Genomic DNA, 18,422 nt, shown 5'->3' with positions numbered 1-18,422 from the left:
TCGTTGAGTCATTGCACCCGAAGCTTTACTCCTTCTAGGTGTGCGGCGTGTGTGTTCGAATGGAGCTACAAAAATGGAGTTAGGACATGTGAAAAAAAAAAAGGAAGCATGTGGCGTGAAGGTAAGAGAAAATGAAGACGAAATAAGGTAAGAGAAAGAAGGGAAGGTGTCGTTTTGTTAACTACCCTCCATTTCTTTTCTTTTTTTCTTTTAGTTCTCCTCATCTGATTTTTTTTAAAAGCCTAATTTAAAAAAAAAAACTAATTAAAATATTCCTCCCTAATAATATTTACTCTCTTATTTTGTAAATCTTATATTAAAGAGGCTCTGAGTATTTATTATTTTTAGTATTCTTTTAGTTGTGTTCTTTGTAGTTTGAACCCAAGACCTCAAAGATATTAGTTGAATCTTCGAGCTATCCGTCAGAGACAATCTTTTCTTTTCTTTCTTTTCTATTTTTTTTTTCTCTTTTCTCTGTCCTTTCTTTCTTCATAATTTTTTTTAATAATACATTTTGCCACATGTCAACTTTTCAATGGTATGTTTGGATGATTCAGCCGCCACATCAACGTCACATGTATTTTTTCATTCAACTTCATTCAGCTGTAACTTCTCCGTTTGAGCTCTGATTTGGGTGATTCAAAAGATGTAGGAATAGTTGTTTTCGAGCTCGATGTTGTGAAACACTTCAAAACACTAAAGTTTTCAATAAACAAAATTAGGTTTGTTATCATCAAAATATTAATTAATTAATTTGAGATTAAGGGTGAAAAGGCCAACACCTTCTTAAGATATGCTTTGTCATAGTGTATGTTTACCTCGTACTCTTTCTTGTCATCCTCCATTATGTAGTGGATTTTTTAGGAACGACCAATTCCAACCAGTTTATCCTTTACTAGACTAGCAATCACCTAACTACTAGCCAATTTGTGGTTGTGATCGAGTACCTATATAGAGCATGTGTTAATACCCGAATACTCAATTTGATAACCCGCTACTAATTCTTTTACTTTTGGTAAATCAAAAGGTAATTTCTCGCATTCTTTAAGTCTGCTGTCAAATCCCAGGTAGTGGAAACTACCAAGTTGGAGTATGGTATGGTAGAGGAAATTTTAGGTGGAGCGGTGAAATGCATGCGTAAAGATAGAAAGAAACACCAATGGCAAAAGCACTCTTCTAGGCCGACACTGACACTAAGAGACGAAAGCTAGAAAAGCGAATAGGATAGATACCCCAGTTGTCTTCGTTGACATACTTGGATACAAAAAATGTTAACAACTTCACTAATTAAGGCATATTTTCTAGATTTAAAATATTAGAGATTCGAATCTCCATTCTGTGTGCCGAACTAAAAAAGAAAGAAAAATAGGTAAAAATAATTTTTAATTACTCTTTATTTATTTCTTGACGTTCAACCTCATAATCAAAAATATTTTTAAAGCTCTAAAAATACTTGAAAATATTAATAAAAATGATGTATTTCGCATTTGGGTTGGTTATTTCTCCACGTAGAAGACTTAAAATATAAAAATGTGATCTGTAAACAAACTTAGGATTTCAAAAACAACAAACAACAACGTTTTCAAATGAATCGTGACGATTATGTTCGAGTTCTCAAGTTAGTAAAAGGTTGAAGAAGTCATGCTCTACCACCAAGAAAGGTCATTGTTCTTTGTTCAATTTTCTTGATGGTTTTAAGTGATTTCAGTTTTTTAAGTTCGAAAAGCACCAACTGGAAAACAATTTGGAACTCATAGACAAGGCAGGATATGAGAGATGATACATTACAAGAATTATATTATCCATAACATACCATTGATTGGACGTTTTAACTCTAACCACAACCATGAATGGCAGCTCCACAGCCTCTCCAACCCGATCGCTGCATTTGTTCGCTCCCTGTTTCTCGTCGAAGATAAACATGTTACCAACAAGCCTTTTTTAAACCATGTGCAGAAATCTTAAGGGTTATGCAACTTTTTGGCATGGTTATATCTTCTCATTGGTGCCCTGTTTCGATATCGATAGTATTTCCAGCAGAGAAATGGTGAATAATCAGCCAAATGAAGAGAAGGAAAAGCCAAATTGGTATTTGATATTTCACTCCTAAGAGAGAATCAAGTCAAAAATCAGTCGTTCTCAGTGCAGAGATTATGTTTCATAATCGTCGATGCCATTCGAATCCATCAAACAAAAGGCAAGAGGTCTTATTCTCCCCCTACACCCTTCAAACTCTAAGAACCGATTGGTCCAAGTACTCATCGTTACAAAGCATGCTACTCGGATAGGACAATATCGACTTCCAAAACAATATAATCAAGATTATTGGCCTAATTAACCTCTCCTACATCCAATATAAGATTATGTGAAAATTCTACAGAGACCTATCACACTATATCAGAGAAAATTCTGGTCGAACTGATCCAATTCAATCTCTACAACAAACATCTAGAATCTCAAGTCAAAAGATAACTTTAAGGGAAAAAAAACTACTTCTCACCATCCATGGGCATGCTTTTCAACCCTAAAAACTACCACCTTGAAACTTTCCCTAGCACGGAAATCGATGTCCATTGACTAGCAGTTATCTTGGACAAATATTTAGGTTTATGATGATAGAAGGAAAACTTAAACAAAAATGGATTTAATGTATTAATCTGATAAAAATCAGATCAATGATTCGACATACTACCTCCTCTATAATTACATTCAACTTTCAAAAATCTACTACTTTCACAAAGATTAGAAAAACTGACATTCTCTACAAACAAAATGTAAAATCAGCCACCCCATGATATGTTTGTTCCCTAAAATGAAGAGAATACCACTCCCAAAATAGCAATTTCCAGTACAGAAAATGAAAAATGAAAAATGAAATCATCAATGGATTAGTGATTTTTCTAACTTTTTATTTTGTTCACTAGTGTCCTGATTTACCAAGTGCAGATACAGAAAGTAACCACCAAATACATACAATCAAGAAATGCCTACTATCTGGGTATTGATTGATCATAACACTATCAAGCACAAGATTTGATTCAATTACAGACATGAATACCACATACTGATTACAAAATACATCAAACATATGATCGACAACCAATCGATACGATTGGAAAATCAAATGATAAGAGTATGTCTCCTTTTGTGATCAAGGAAACATCTTTTAATGATGTGAAAGCTTAAGATACAGTATGAGGATGATTACGAGTACCAAAACGCCAATTACTGACCCGACTATCCATTTATTTCAACTGATTCTTCGAGACATCGTGCTTAGAACCTTTTTACTCTTGTTAATGGCATCATCTAACAATTATCACAATGACAAAAATCAGTTAGAAATGGAAATGAGTTGGACACTAATGCCATCAAAGAAAATTTTACTGGTATGTGACTAAGACCTTACTCACTAGCAAGATTTTAAATATTGATTTGATCAAAAATGTTAAATCTTAGTTGCATCATTCATGGAAATTTAAAGTTTGCTGGCAACAAGTAAGCACCATCATAAATCCCAATTTCCCATTTACTAATGGTATGATATAGAGTTTAACTGCTAAATAGGTACTAAAAAAATATGTAGGTTTAAATACCACATTGGTCCTTGTACTTAGGCTAGTCCCTTTACTTTCAAAACGTCCATTTTAGTCCTTGTACTTTTGACTTTTATTCATTTTAGTCATTGTACTTTCAAAACATCTATTTTGGTCTCTATACTTTTAAAAAGTGATAATTTCGTCCATTTATGTAATTTTTATCTCATTTTTCGATCATAATTTTAGCTCGATACTTCACTCAATAAATTTCTTGAAATGTAACCATAAATTTGTATTAAATATTTTTCATTTTGTATAAAATTTGTGTTAAAATTTTGTAAAAATAACCAAATTAATCACTTTTTAAAATTACATCAACTAACAAGAACTACTTGGAAGTATAAAAACTAAAATGAAAAAAAGTTGAAAGTACAGAAACCAGACCAATATAAACATTTTAAAAATATAGGGACCAAAATGAACCAAAGTCAAAAAAATACTGAGACCAAAATAATATTAAGTTACTATCTAATGCATGAGTATAATCCAGGCTCACCTATCATATTTTCCCCTAAAATTCAACTCCTGGCATCCAAATTATGTAAAGCATCATACAAGATAATCATATCAAGAGATTACTAGCAAACTTTTTGGTTCTGTACATAACTCAGCAAGGTAATACAAAACAATAAGTACACGCTTTCATTCAAGGATGAATGATAATACACCTCCACATTCAATCTATGCCTAGTTGTACGATATGTATAACAACACTAACAAACATCATTCATTTATAATGAGCCAATTTTAACTCTGGGAACTATGTGATCAAGAATTGCAAAGAGAAGAAACGCCTTAACGAAAACGACGAAAGCCTGGAAGTTTGTTAGGGTGTACCTGGCTCTCAAACATGCTCTCACTTTCATAGCCTCTCTCTAATTGTATAGATCCGTAAACAAAGCAAGCTCCAGTATAGATGTGCCCTATCATCCGTTCAGTAAATTTAAGAATTACTGGATGGGTACAGACTAATTCTAGACAAAAACTTTGTCCTGATGCTGAAGTATATGCATAGTGACATCACTAGCAGAAACAAGTTTGAGATTTCCAACTGAATAATACTACCCTCCAGTTCCAGCACTGTCTGATGCTACCCTTTCAGTCCAAGAAACAGAATTCACTTCACTGGATGTTACGCCGCCTTTTTCACCCTGACCGAGTAAGTGGTCGGAATCTTGATCCGGGAAAACCTCGGATTGCAACGGGGGAGAAATGTTATTTACATGCAGCCATGTGAGTTCCCACAAGCCATCTCCACCTAGCGCACTCCTTTGAACTAGCACCCCCTTAGTTTTCATAACAAGCAAGGTGTTCTTGAGCAGTTCAGGAACTAGCTCTTGAAGCTTTTCACTTCTTTTCCCTCTAACTTTAGCTTTTGCATACTTTTCCATTCGGCTAAGAACACCAAGCCATAGTTTGCAAAAGTTTGTTAACTGAGAAAGATCCTGGAGCAACAGTAAGAACACTTTGGACAAGAGTTTCATGGCAAGGATCAGTGTCCCTTCCATGTTTCTGTAATCCTTCTGAGAGTGTCCTTGTGCAATTTCAAGTAAATCATCGAGCATTGTGAAGATCACAAGATCGAAACACTGTGACCACAAACCATGTGGAAGGTGGATTTCATCAACACTTATCAAACACTTCTGGAACGACAGCAGGGCCTGGTTTCTAACCTCCTCTCGTTGGTCCAAACAAACTTTTCTCAACCCTTGCACAAGCCTCAGCCACATGTCTCCAATATCTTGTGACATTTTAATTGCTTCCTCCTCCCTTGCAGCTTCCTTACCCTCCCTAGCCCACCGTGCTAAACAATCAACAGATCCAGCCATAAGATCCAATGCGCGTAAAGAGCGTTCAGCCTGTCCAACACGAGACTCAGCAAATTTCCTTGAGGCATCTATGCAGAGGGTATAATTTGCTGGTAACAAGTAAGCACCGTCAGATACAATGAATAGTAGCGCATCAAATCCTGCCTCAGATGCTTCCGGGTGGCGAGCTGTAATCGAGAGTAGGGATGTTATTGTTCGCCATCCAGATGGGGATCTAATATGAGAGGCATTTGCTTTTACTAGGCGACTTACTTCCTGTGTAATTTGCTCACAGTATGCATCAGCAACCCGAGCATCTAGCTTCAAGACAAGTTGCAAAGATCTCAAAAGTTCATCTGCAAGGTTCTCCTTATAAGGAAGCAACCGCTGGCAGATACGGAGAAGTCCAAAAACAGCTTTCTCCACCAGGGCACAGGGCATGACAGTTGACTGCACAATAGTAGATATGTGATCATAAACACCTGGCCAAAGAAGCACGATTCGATCTCGATTATTCAGAGTAATGGCAATCAGCAATTCCAGACAGAAGACTGCAGTATCTTCATCCTCAGGAGAGCTGTTTCCTTTCTGGGGCCGTCCGGCAGCCCATATGAGTGCTTGTGCCAGCTGTAATAGAGATTCAGCCTGAAGAAACTTGCTCTCTGTAAAAATGCTGTCAATATTGCACTTCTGAATAGTCTGAAGGGTACGCTGATGAGCAGCAAGTTGTTGTTCGGTAGGCTGTGACCTTGGCTCCTCAGTGTCAAGTGATAAGAGCTGACTAAACCGTCCCATCAATCCGGAGGATCTCTTGGGAGTTCCAATTGACTGTATATGAGCAGCAGATAAAGAACTTGTAAGCGGCTTTCCGTGCCCAGTGTCAGTAGAAAGTTCTGATTCATCAGCTGCATCACTGGCAACACGGGCTGGGAGAAGACCAAGCTTGTGCAACCGTAAGATGCAATCAAGGATGTTTCTCCAACCTGTGCGAATGATGTCACCATACCTGTTGGCAATGGTGAAAACTGTCATAGTCGCCATCCTAGCTTTTGTATCATCACCAAAGGCCAGCACAGGCTCCTCAACAGATGATGGGTTCAAGAGGGTCGTGAACTTGCAGAGGGACACAACAAGATCATCAAGTACATCTTCAAGATGATGGCACGCGGAGATCTTTGCAACACCTAAGAATCCATCAATACATGTTTTATAGACTTCTTCATGTTCTGCATGATCAAATACCACGGATATAGCAGCAATTGTTGGCCCTGACATTATAGCAAATATGTCACGATCAAGGTAGGCTTTAGAATCAGACACAATGAATGGAGAGGATTTCTTGGATTTAAGCATCAGATCTATCCATCGGCTCGGGGTCATTTCAGGAAAACTATTGCCTTGTTCCGGAGTCGTACGAATCTCGTTCTTACAGATTGAGTGATACAACTCAGAGAGGAAATCTCTTGGTAGATCATTGCCTCCATTTATGTGCCTGCTATTCCGAATGAAATCTTCTTCCGTCATCTTCTTTTTCACTTGAACATTGTGCTGATCTGTATTGAGCATAATGAGTGAATATGATAGTAAAAGAGCAGCATCCTTATTCACAAGAATTTGAGGTGACTGTTCATAATATCTCTCAGAGAATGCCTCAAGCACCCTTTGTATCTTCTGTGATTCTCCAGGGAGTCTGAAAGTTTCCAAAAACAGTCGCAAAGCAGTATCCAAATTCATGTCCTGAAAATCAAAAGTCCAAGCAAATTCATGAAGAACCTGGACACAAAACTCATCGTGATTTCCAAGGAAGTCCCCAACCAGATTTTTATCCAAACCAGCAGTGTACCTGAAAAAGCAGGCTACACTTTTGGGATCAAGTTTATCGGGCAAGAGATGGGTTCCTTGAAGGAACTCCAGACCTTTCTTGGGATCACGGTTAAAGTGATCAGCTCCAATCATTAACCGTCTCTTGATGTACTTTTTCCTTCTCACAAATGGAACCCATTGATTAGGATCACTGTAATTTTCACATTTTACCATCCAGAAAGGAGTATATTCCTCAAGATTCACAGGACTATTTTCTAGGCCTGTTCCATTACCTATCCTCTCCGCCATTCCCTGAATAATGGCAATAAGACCATCCAAAGCGAGGATATGCGTTGAAGACAAAGGACTATTAACTGGAAAAGCACTCTTTGACAGAAGATTAGCAAGATCTTCAAAGATATTACTGCAAGTTATGTCACAATCTAAGTTTGCATACATCTCCACCATAAATGTCTTCTGCCTGCAGAAATCAACAAGAGCCTCCATGGCAACCTCCTGCTGCTGGTATGAAGCCCCATACCTACTTTGAGCAAGCCTCAAAATTACACATGAAAAAAAAGCCTCAAGCTGCAACTTTAGCTCAGTGCGCAGATGGTGGTATAGATTGAGAACAATGCTACAAACCATTGAAAGGATTAGCGAGCTTGTTGATAAACCAAATTGCATAAGATTTCGAAATAGTTCATCTTGGATTAAACTCAATAACCTAGGGTGATGCCGGAAGGAAGGGCCACCCAGCTCAATTGCTGAATTTATCAATCCCAAGGCAAAAAGAGGAACATCTTCATCAAAAGCCATTGTATTTGACCTAGCTCCCAACTCCATATGCTCAACTAGATTTAACAATGAACAGAGGAATCTAAAAATTTCCACCATGCAGGGTACCCCATAAGGTTCATTCATGAGATGAAAGTTAAATGGAACAGTATCCTTCGTGCTACCATCCTCAAGTAAATTTTCCTCCATCCCAGTTGCCATCGGACCTGATGAAGAATTGGATTGAAAATTGTTGGATGATGATTGACAATCAAATGCATGGCCCAAGTTTCCATTCTCCAATAGTCTACTTCCAAGCACATGGTCATCATTAGCCGCTGTACCAGCCTGCACAAGAAAACACTGTTTCATAAATCCATTTAACAATTTCTTTTTTTCTTTTATTTATTCATTTATATATTTATTTTTGACAAAGGGCAGCTTAACAGTTTTAATATAAGATAATATGAAAAACCCAACATTTTTTTTTTGATACAACATGTGGGGGTAGGGGTTCGAACTAATAACCTCTTGGTCAAAGATAGATGTCTTAACCACTTGAGCTATGTTCGGTTTGACGAAAAGCCCAACATTTTAAAAGGCTAAAAGCATTCTTCAGGCTTTTTCTCTAAAAGAAGTGAGGCATAAGCCTCATTGTAAATGTAATAAAGAACACAAAAAAACGCAAAACCATGTATTATGGACATAATGATTTTCATAATATAAAATTGGAAAGACAAAAGGATGTGTTCCATCAACTTTCACTTCCTTAAATAAAGATTATAAAGATCATTCTCAACATCATCACCATTATGCTAAGAGGATTACCTTACTCTTTTATTCCACCGTTATTTTAGTTACTGTGGCACAAGTGGACGTCCTATTTTGAAGAATATGTAATAAATTGATGTTATTCTTCTATATATTAAATGAGGTACAAATACTTTTAAGCCTTAGTGCGTTCTCTCATGGAAGCATAAGCCCCTTGTGAACCAAAGAAGCTTGAAGCTAATAATTTCTGTCTCAACTCAAGTATGTCTCTTATGAACCAAAGAAAGCATAAGCCACGAGACTAAAAATTCAAGTCTCCTAAGAGGTAAGCCTCAAAAGCCTTTTAAAAGGCTGTAGAAACTTAATACTAGTATATAATGAAATTTGATATTTCAACTATGTAAAAATCTTGTCTTGTCTAGTGGTTAATAAGGACCAATGTAAATAGTTAAGGACTTAGATGTGATGGATTTGAACCATGGTGACCACCTACCTAGGTTTTAATGTCTAACGAGTTTCCTTGGCAATCAAATGTAGTAGGGCGAGCGATTGTCCTGTGAAATTAGCTGAGATGCATGTAAGCAGATCTGGACAATCATAGATACAAAAAATAATAATAATAATAATAAATTTGCAATTTTAACCCCATTTTCCTCATTACCATCACTACGTAATAAATCTCAACCACATATAATATACCAATCAACACACTCCTGACTCCAATTATCTAAAATCCATAATTTGAACCATATCACTTTATTTAATTTATGAGCCAAAATTTCAAAGGAACTGAAAGATACGTGAAAATGCATCTATATGCTTCCTTTTTTCACATGGCTGAGCGGAGTCCATGATCCAACTCATAAAAATGGGATATTATCTCTCTCTCTCTCTTTTTTTTTTTTTTTGATAAGAAACAATTTCATTGATGGATGAAATTACAATGAGAGGGGTGAACCCACCAAAAAACCAATGGAGTTACATAAAACTTCTCCAATTGGTTAATAAAGAGTTCATACTATAAGAGTGAAAATAGGGGGGTTGTATTACGCCAAGACATAGCATCAGTATTTTCGAGGCGCAAGACACACCTCAAGGCGACAAGCCTTTTGATCGCCTTGAGGCGAGAGGCGATACAAAGGCGACGTCCGAGTGAAGCGAGGGGCACCTTAATAAATAAATAAAAATTATATATATAGTGCATAAATTTATATAGTAAACATAGTTTAAAAAATAAATACCAAAATAGTGCATAGTAAATGTCAACAAGATACATAAAACAACCAAATTCAATAAATTTAGTCGAAGACGGGAGCGGCGACGGTGATGGTCGGAGATGGGAGCGGGCGATGGCCGGAGATTGAGGGTGGTGAAGGTGAATGTCGAGAGGCAGAGAGAATGGTTAGGGATTGTGAACTGAGGTATTTTGCGAGAGAGAAAGCTTCTTTTAAAAAAACACATTAAAAATTAAATATATATATATATATATAAAGTTCTTTTAAAAAAACACATTAAAAATTAAAAATTATATATATATAAGGCAGATCGCCTAGCTTCAACGAGGCGATCGCCTGGCCTCAGGCGAAAGGCACACCGAGGCGAGCGCCCGATTGAAGACACTCGCCTGGGCACCTTGTAAGGTGCACCTGGGCAAAATCGGTTTGCCTCTCAGGCGTCAAAAAGATTGATGAAAGGCAACTCCTTGTCAAGAAATAGTCTATGTTATGTTTCCTTTCATTCCAAAATGTCCAAAGAAAGGCTCGAATGAAGTGCTTCCACATAATCTCTTGAGCTTTCTTGAAGGGGTGACCCACTTGGACAAATGAAAGCAAGACTTGGATGTCAAAGGGGAGAGCAACAGTCCAATCAAAAGCGTGAAGAATCAAATTCCAAAAATCCTTGGCCATTGAGCATGTGTGAAAAAGATGGGAGGGCGATTCCCCATCTTTTTTGCATAGTATGCACCATTGTGGGGAGAGGACCATGAAGGGTAATCTTTTCTGAAGCCTATCTGATGTGTTGATACCCTTGTGGGCAAGTTCCCAGATGAAGAACTTGGTTCTTTTGGGGTAAGTGTCTTTCCAAATGGCTTTGGCAAGAGTTGAATGCAGGAGAGATCTCTTTGGAGCCATGTCAGTGAGAAGAGTCTTGATGGAGAAGGAACCATTTTTATCTAGTGGCCAAATCCATGAGTCCTCACGTGCATGGAGGAAGGTGGATTCTAGTTGATTGGATAATGATGCCCAGTCCGTTATTTCCTCTTCCTTTAGAAAGCGTCTATAGCCCAAGTCCCAAAAATTAAGATTTGGGTTCCAAATCTCTTTGACAGAAGCTGTTTTCCGAACTGAGAGGGAGAAGAGGCGAGGGAAGGTTGAGGCCAAAGGGGTATCAGTCAGCCAAGAATCATGCCAGAAGGAAGTTGATGCCCCATTTCTCACTTTGGAAGATATTCTGTCAAAGATGAGGTGCCTCTGCTTGTATATATTCCTCCAAGGACCGCGTGCTATCTTAATGGATTTAGATCCAGGTTTAGTGTTGAATGCTTCAGCTGTATATTTAGCCTCGATGACTCTTCTCCAAAGTGCAGATTTTTCAACTCTAAAGCGCCAAATCCATTTTGCAAGGAGGGCACAGTTATTGTTTTGCAGCCTGTGAAGACCGAGACCTCCTTGATCAGTTGGGCACAAGACTTTCTCCCATTTGACAAACTCTTCTTCTCGTGGAATTTCAATCATAGTGGTTTATAGAACATGAACTTGATGAAGTGTCAACGGGGCAGCAGATACATTCATTACCAAATACCTTATGACCTCGGTAATTAACATGCAATAGAGATGAACTGTTAAACAGTTGACACTAAGATCTAACAACTCCTCCACTAGTATAAGGTATGCTTCAGGGAAGCATAAAAGGAAAGCGGTCTCTTATCTTCCGTACAAACTGCGGCACCCTGCGGATCTAACGGTCCACTGTAGCAGAGTAAGCTGAAAAAGCCCTCTCCGTCGAGATTACTACCTCAGCCCTGTCCTATCATCTGTATAATGGGGTTTGCTAATTCTTTTTTAATGTAGTTGACCAAATCCATTCTCGATTTTGAAAAAGTGGAATCCTTAACTCTTCGGAGGGGCTGATTGGGATTGTTTGAGCAACTTACGTAATCATTGACCTCTTGCCAAACCATTTGACACTTAAGCAAGTGGTTAGCTGACCCGTTTCAAGATAGTCTGATTTCAAATAGCCCGCTGATTCCGAGAAATTTGCCTATCTTTTTTCAGCTGCCTTCTCTTTCCTTTTCATTACAAACAAAGTGGTTTCAATAAACGATTCTTTCTCTACTGCTTCCTAACGGCGATAAAGAGAAGAACTGTGAACTAATAGACAAACAAACTCATTTTTGACCTATTGGTCCTAGTATCATAGGCGACATCGGGCAAAATGCTTGGCTCCCTGCACCAGTAGTGGTTTCTCACCTGTTATGTAAAATTCACATAAAAAATATATATACATTGTTCTCCCTATGAACATGTCCCTCTCCCTTGTTCTCAATTACTCATCAAATGGCACTCAGTTCATATTTTTAAGTTAGATCAATGCAGGCCCCACATATCTTCAATCTCCACCCCCAAACAATTCCCTGAATTGGAAATGAAGAGAATAAACGTTAATTTGATCTTGATCTCTGAAAAGGGGATTTTTCTCCTCTTTTGATAGGGCTTTGTCATTTGATCCAATAGCTTTCCCTTATCTCCGAACAAATTATATAAACCTTGATAACTCTTGGAGGGAGTATTACAATGGAAAATCCATTAGATAATGAACGAGAGGTTCTAAGCCTGAACTGCAGAACTGGTGATGAATCAACCTTTTTGTAGAAAGCTCGACCAGCGAGAAAAAGTGTTTGGCCGAAGCCAAAAAGAGGATGATGTAGTCTCTTCTCGTAGAAACTCTCTAGGCACTTCTCAAGTTATCTGCAGAAATTCTATTGGTTGAGGTGAGAGTATTTGGCTACATAAGCTCCCATGTGGTTTAGAATGAGTATCCACATAATAGCTCACTTCTTCCTCTCATTCAAAACCGTGCGTGAGATTTCATCTCGCACAAAAAATATAATAAGATAAAAGATTCTAACAATAATACATTTGTAAGCCATTGTTTATCGTTGTACCCAAAATAATTAAAATCAAATTGAGAATGCTGTAAAATATGACCTTGGTGCAACAGGTATCTCATAAGTCATAATATATATCATCCGATTTTGATATTGATAAAACCAGCCGGAAACAGGAAATTTTTTCTATCACTTTAGATTCCAAAAAAGACTGAAATTAAAAATGAAAAAAGATATAAGATATAATTCATACCCAGAGATATTAGTACGGAAAGTATGCTGAAAAGAGACCCTTTTCATAAGTTAAAGTAACACTACCGTGCAAAAATGAATAAATTTCTTTTTAATTCAGCTTCGTTTCCCATCTTAGTCCCCTAAGATCCCAGCCAGCAATAGGCAAAAATGACAATTTAGCTATGGAGAAATGCCGAGAATAAATTAGTACCTCCTGTTTGCTGGAACTATTGCCACCGACCAGTGCACGTTCTGTAGTATTGATTCTTGAAAGATGTGAAAAGATACACCTAACAAGCTCATGAACTGTGTGGCGAGCTATCCGTTGCAATAGCTCACCCTTTGAGCCTGCTTGATGAACTATGCGAAAACAAGTATTCACAATGGTGCAGACATGCTGATTGCTCAACATAATGGATGCCTTACTTTTCATACAAGCAAGAAGAACCTGAAGTATTTTCATCAGAACCATTTCTTCTGATGCAGGATCTGTTAACTCAAATCTACAACAGGTAACTGCATCAACTATCAAGTGAACAGCATCTCCAGCATTAACAGTGTTTTGATCAATCATGTCAAGAGTTAAGATCTTGTACACAGAAGATAAAGCAACCCCAGTAATAGGTGGCCCAGTTTCATCCGATCTAATTACATCTAAAAATGGTTGAAGATACACAGCAGGGTTGATTGTATGCCATGGATGCTGCCATGAATATATCTGCCTTCTTAATGCCTTCAGTGAATGAATTAAAGAGTGTTCTAATTGATCATCACCTGACATATATCGACCTCCCCATCTTACATTTCTTCTCATTACTGCCAATACAGCACCAATTTCTGAATTAATCATGCAAGCTAAAGCAGTTTTATTTGTATATGTGACATCACACTCCTCAGGTTCTTCCTCAATTGCATTTATTCCAGTTTGCAGCTTCAAGCGCCCCATCTTTGCATATGTTCCCTTCACAGTACTAAAGTTTACCAAGTACTGTGAGAATAATGAGCAGAAACCTTGCTAATGTGCACAATCACTGCTTACATGGATAAGAGAAACATATTAATAAGCAATTGTAAATTAATTGAGCTCAACAGGTTAAAAGTTGGCATGATAACCTCACCTAAAATATTCACAAAAAGAAAAGGTGCACTCACACAGTTCCCAGGGGGAAGAAAGAAAAATTAGATAACCCTCCAAAGCTAAATTTAGGTTTCAAATTCCAAGATTGACCCTTTTGGCTCCTTCACGGGTCACGGCGAAATCTGCCTTTCTCCAACTCACCAAATCGAGAGCTAAACTCAAATCCCCCTTGGATCCGGGAGTCCAGAGTGCCTAAGAAAGTAAAGTTACTTCATATGGTCTTTATCTAATAGAAGCATAAATACCACAGAGAAGTTGCAGAAGACGTTTCTCCATTGGATTCTGTCCCCTTCCATCTACTATTTATGTGTTAAGGAAGCACATGAGGTAATTATGCTTCTATTAGATAAAGACCATATGAAGTAACACACAAATTAGACTTTCAGCAGTGCGCAAAATTTCGTCGCAAAAAGTGTAAGCGGAATCAAAAGCCATCAAGCTACTAAAATAACTCAAATAACGCAAAACCACATACATTGTTACCTCCCAAACTTCAAACTATAAAACATTTCTCTGAATTGGTAACATAGAAAACATGTTATTATCAGAAATCATAACGTCACAGAAACAGACTCAATAATCAAAAGTATAAGCATAAACACAAAGACGCTAACTCGGTAAATAATGAAACCTTACGAAATGAACATAAAAACACTAACTCGCTTTATGAACATATAAGCAACTAAAGTTCTCATAATTTGTGAATATAAATAACTAAACTTATGAAATGAACATAAATACACTAACTCGCTCAAAAATTTAAACCTTATGTACATAATACAAGCTATGATTACCAATGCTCACACTCAGGACTTAGCTAATAGCATGTTTCTTTTGAATGCTAAGTCAATGGAAGGCTAAGTCGCAATTGGTAAGGGTGTTTCTAGCTAATCTCTTTCCAAATCCTCACAAATGCATATGTACTACCACAAAATTTTCCTTGCACAAAAATTTTAACCATTTTCTTATAAGAAACATACACACTTATTTCTACAAATTTCTCACTTACCCTTTTTCTGTCTTCCAATTCCTCACGTCCCTCTTATACCACTTGTATTGTATTGATGGGTCTAATATTGTACACACTTAATTTACAATTTGTTCACTTAACTTGGTTTTTTATAAACATTTTTTGGTAAATCAAACCCATCCATATGAATGAACACAAGATTAGAAAGAGTTAGATAACTGTCATTTTATATATATTGTGCCAAGCATTATTAATAGAAAATTAAAGACTTATACAACAGCATATGATGTATGACCACTGTAGGCAGCAATTAGATATTTATACATCCCCAACATTTTCTTAAAACAAGAAAAAATTACCTCGAATACAAATCAAAGTGGCGACAAGAGAACTCAACTAATAGTTTGTTAAAAATAAATCTATAATAGAAATAGATCTGTAATAAGAATTAGGTTACGAAAACAGGATCCGTAAGAAGGAAAAAAAACGATAGAGAGAGAGAGAGAGACTATACCGTCTGAGATGGTGGATGGGCTCGACGTGGAGAGGGCGGAACCGCGAGTGAGAAGACAGCATTGTTTGGGAGATTGGAATGGTGGGGTATAGAGACACAGAGAATCGATTGAATGAAATGGGAGAGGAATCGATTGACAGAAGAACCGAAGGGGAGAGGAACAGAGATGCGGCGACGGGAGATCTCAGCACGCCGGCGACGGGAGGAGCAGATGTTCTCGGCGGCGACGGGTGCGGTCGTGGAGGAAGAGATGCGGCGATGTAGGTTTGGCCGCTGCTGTTTCATGGAGGAAGAAAGATAGAAGTGGAAAAAGTATTTGAAAAAAAACCGGTCCGGCTCGGTTCAATCCATAATTGTGTGAACTTAAATCACGCAAAATCATCTTATAATTTAAAAATAACAATTAAGTCAGTAACATTAAAATCATATTCACAAAGCCTAATGGGAGCCTAAATTGATTAAGACATATATAGCCTTTTTAACTCAAAAAAAAAAAAAAATTTGATTAAGACATATATCATTGAGATTCGAATCCATACCCCACATATTATCCTAATGTTTGACTGTTTTTTCAATTTAGTTATATTATTTTAAAATTTTCAATTTAGTTCTCTTTTCTTTTTAACTGTGTGTCCGGACCAACTTGCACGCACCTAGACTAACCACGGGCCAACTGCTTGACCCTACTACATTTGGTTGACAAGGTAACTCGTAGGATATTAAATCCTAGGTAGGTGGCCACCATAGTTTAAACTCATCCCCTCTAAGCCCTTTGCTATTTAGATTGGCCCTTATTTCAATTTAGTTCTCTTATATTATAAGATTTTCAAGTTAGTCTCTCACGATCCGTAAAGGTTAAGATTGATGAAGTATAAAGTTACAGGACACTAATTGACGGAAATTTAGAGGACAAAAAGATTATAATACTTAGTGAGTGGATGAAAAATTATATAAGAAAAAACATTATCTAAAGAGAAGAAAATTTTAAATTTATACTAATTTCTTAAAATTTTGGAGGAGGAATTAGAGACTTTCGTCTCTTAAATTATATATTTTCTTCTCCTCCAAATTTTCACCAATTTCGTGTAAATTTATCATTAGTTAGATTTAACTTACAAGAGATTATATTAAAACGGGTAAAACGTAAGAAAGAAAATTGAATTTTTTTTAATCAATCAAGACTAAATTGAAAAAAACACACAAAGAACTTAAAGATATACTTTCTCCTGAAATATTCAACCAACTAAAACAAATTGTATCATCTTTTTTTTTTCCTTTTTTTTCTTTTTTTGAAAAATAAAACTACAGGTAAGAATGTAGAAAATTGATCCTATTTAATTTTTAAAAATAATTAAATTGAATAATATTTCACCCACTTTAACATTTTAAAAGTTAAAAAAAATGTGTGCATTGCACACGGTAAAATATTAGTACTATTAAGTTCACGAATTACTCTTATTCGGTCTCGGACGATTTTCCTCCACACAGCTAGGTTTTTTACAATGGCTCTAATAATATTTATTAAAGATAAAGGTACCTAAGTATCTCCACGGTATGCTATTGCTCGCTTTTGGAAATAACTACCATTCGGCTTTGCTTTTGATTTCACCCAGAAAACCTCATATTAATGGAGATAATTGTCTTTCCTTATATACTATGTGTTGAAGGTGGAATTTCAGCTTACACGTGGCAAGAGATGGATGGGTCAAAAGTGTTACACGTGGCTCATAAGGGTGAATAAAAGTTTCGTCGCATCGGTTGTCCTATGTGCTGAGCCGATCTCCTTTGGTGGCTGAGCCGACCAAGTTCGCTCATAATCCTATTCCCATGTTATTGGTTGAACCGATTACTCTACCTCGGCTCAGTCTCATCTTCGACACACTCTACGACAACACGCCGCATTTCACGGCAACCTTAAAGAGTCGTTGAGGCCTTGTCGGCAACATTCTCGAGGATTAAAACACTAAATTTTCTCTCTAGTTTAGTTTGGCAGTTCACTGACTTTGGCATCAGAGTGCTTGTTCTATTTTGCATGTCCTCTACTCGGCATTCTAAGATCGCAGTCTAGTTCATCCTTGTCGATTTGACGTTCGCGGAGTTGAACAATTTCTTGATTTAACATTTGGCACTGTCTGTGGGGAGTCACTTTAATACTCTCAAGTCGTTCCCTACCAACCAACTGAGAACTGAGCAATGGCAATTCCACTCGCTCACAGCTGTCCCACACTCTTACCCCCGCTGGGGGACGAGATAGAGAACGTCGCACGTCGCACCTACTCTCGTAAGACCTACTCCCAGAATGTTGAGACATCCAATGGTTGTGTTCAGACTCGCCAAGGAGGCGAAGAACACCCTAACGTGGAGCATCCTACTGCTGGCGATAGGCTCACCGGACTGCCATCTCCTGAGAATAGGGGAGAGTTTGCCCCTTTCCTCCACACCCGCCGACCATCCCTAGGTGGGGGCACGTTCATGCCTAGTCAGGGCAAAGTGTCGACTCGCCCGTTGTCGCCAATGCAATCGTTGAGATTGCAGAGGTAAAGGCGCGCCTTTCTGCCATGGATAGCGAACCAATGGCGAATCGACTCCCTCGATTGTCCAAGACCCACTTAAGGGGAAAGGACCAGCTGACCCTTCCCCCAAGCTAAAGGGAAGAAATCAATCGACCCTACCCTCAAAGATCCAGCTGACCCCTTCACC

At 37.7% G+C, this 18,422-nt stretch overlaps 1 protein-coding gene across 9 annotated transcripts; it reads right to left on the bottom strand.

Annotated features, from left to right (window-relative positions):
- Window positions 1–1,760: 1,760 nt before the first annotated feature.
- LOC111025550 (ARF guanine-nucleotide exchange factor GNOM) lies at window positions 1,761–16,014 on the bottom strand. 9 transcript variants are annotated; one of them, XR_002603554.2, is made up of 5 exons: window positions 15,723–16,014; window positions 14,253–14,577; window positions 13,312–14,131; window positions 4,437–8,335; window positions 1,761–2,010 (listed from the first exon to the last, which is right to left on the bottom strand). XR_002603554.2 is itself a non-coding variant. In XM_022303419.2 (4 exons), exons 3-4 carry the CDS (start codon window positions 14,044–14,046, stop codon window positions 4,661–4,663), a joined length of 4,410 nt encoding a protein of 1,469 aa, XP_022159111.2. In that variant the 5' UTR covers window positions 14,047–14,131; window positions 14,253–14,577; window positions 15,723–16,014; the 3' UTR covers window positions 4,152–4,660. The 9 variants fall into 9 exon arrangements, 1 of the variants encoding a protein (XP_022159111.2); XR_015789297.1 differs by lacking the exon at window positions 1,761–2,010 and adding an exon at window positions 2,972–3,309 and having other exon boundaries at window positions 14,219–14,577; XR_002603553.2 differs by lacking the exon at window positions 1,761–2,010 and adding an exon at window positions 2,972–3,309.
- Between the last annotated feature and the right edge of the window lie 2,408 nt (window positions 16,015–18,422).

The sequence above is a fragment of the Momordica charantia genome, assembly GCF_013281855.1.
Source record: "Momordica charantia cultivar OHB3-1 chromosome 2 unlocalized genomic scaffold, Mcharantia_2.0 BLBB01000002.1, whole genome shotgun sequence".
Taxonomy (NCBI): Eukaryota; Viridiplantae; Streptophyta; class Magnoliopsida; order Cucurbitales; family Cucurbitaceae; genus Momordica; species Momordica charantia.
Note: the sequence above shows the minus strand (reverse complement) of the source record. Positions and strands in the feature narration are given on the sequence as shown.

What these genes read in the sequence shown, in the direction of transcription:
- LOC111025550 (XM_022303419.2), bottom strand. Translation starts at nt 14,046, where the DNA reads ATGGGGCGCTTGAAGCTGCAAACTGGAATAAATGCAATTGAGGAAGAA. An exon ending in ATAGTTCCAGCAAACAGGAG is followed by an intron (nt 8,336 to 13,311) that starts GTACTAATTTAT and finishes TTTCTTGTGCAG; the next exon opens with GCTGGTACAGCGGCTAATGA.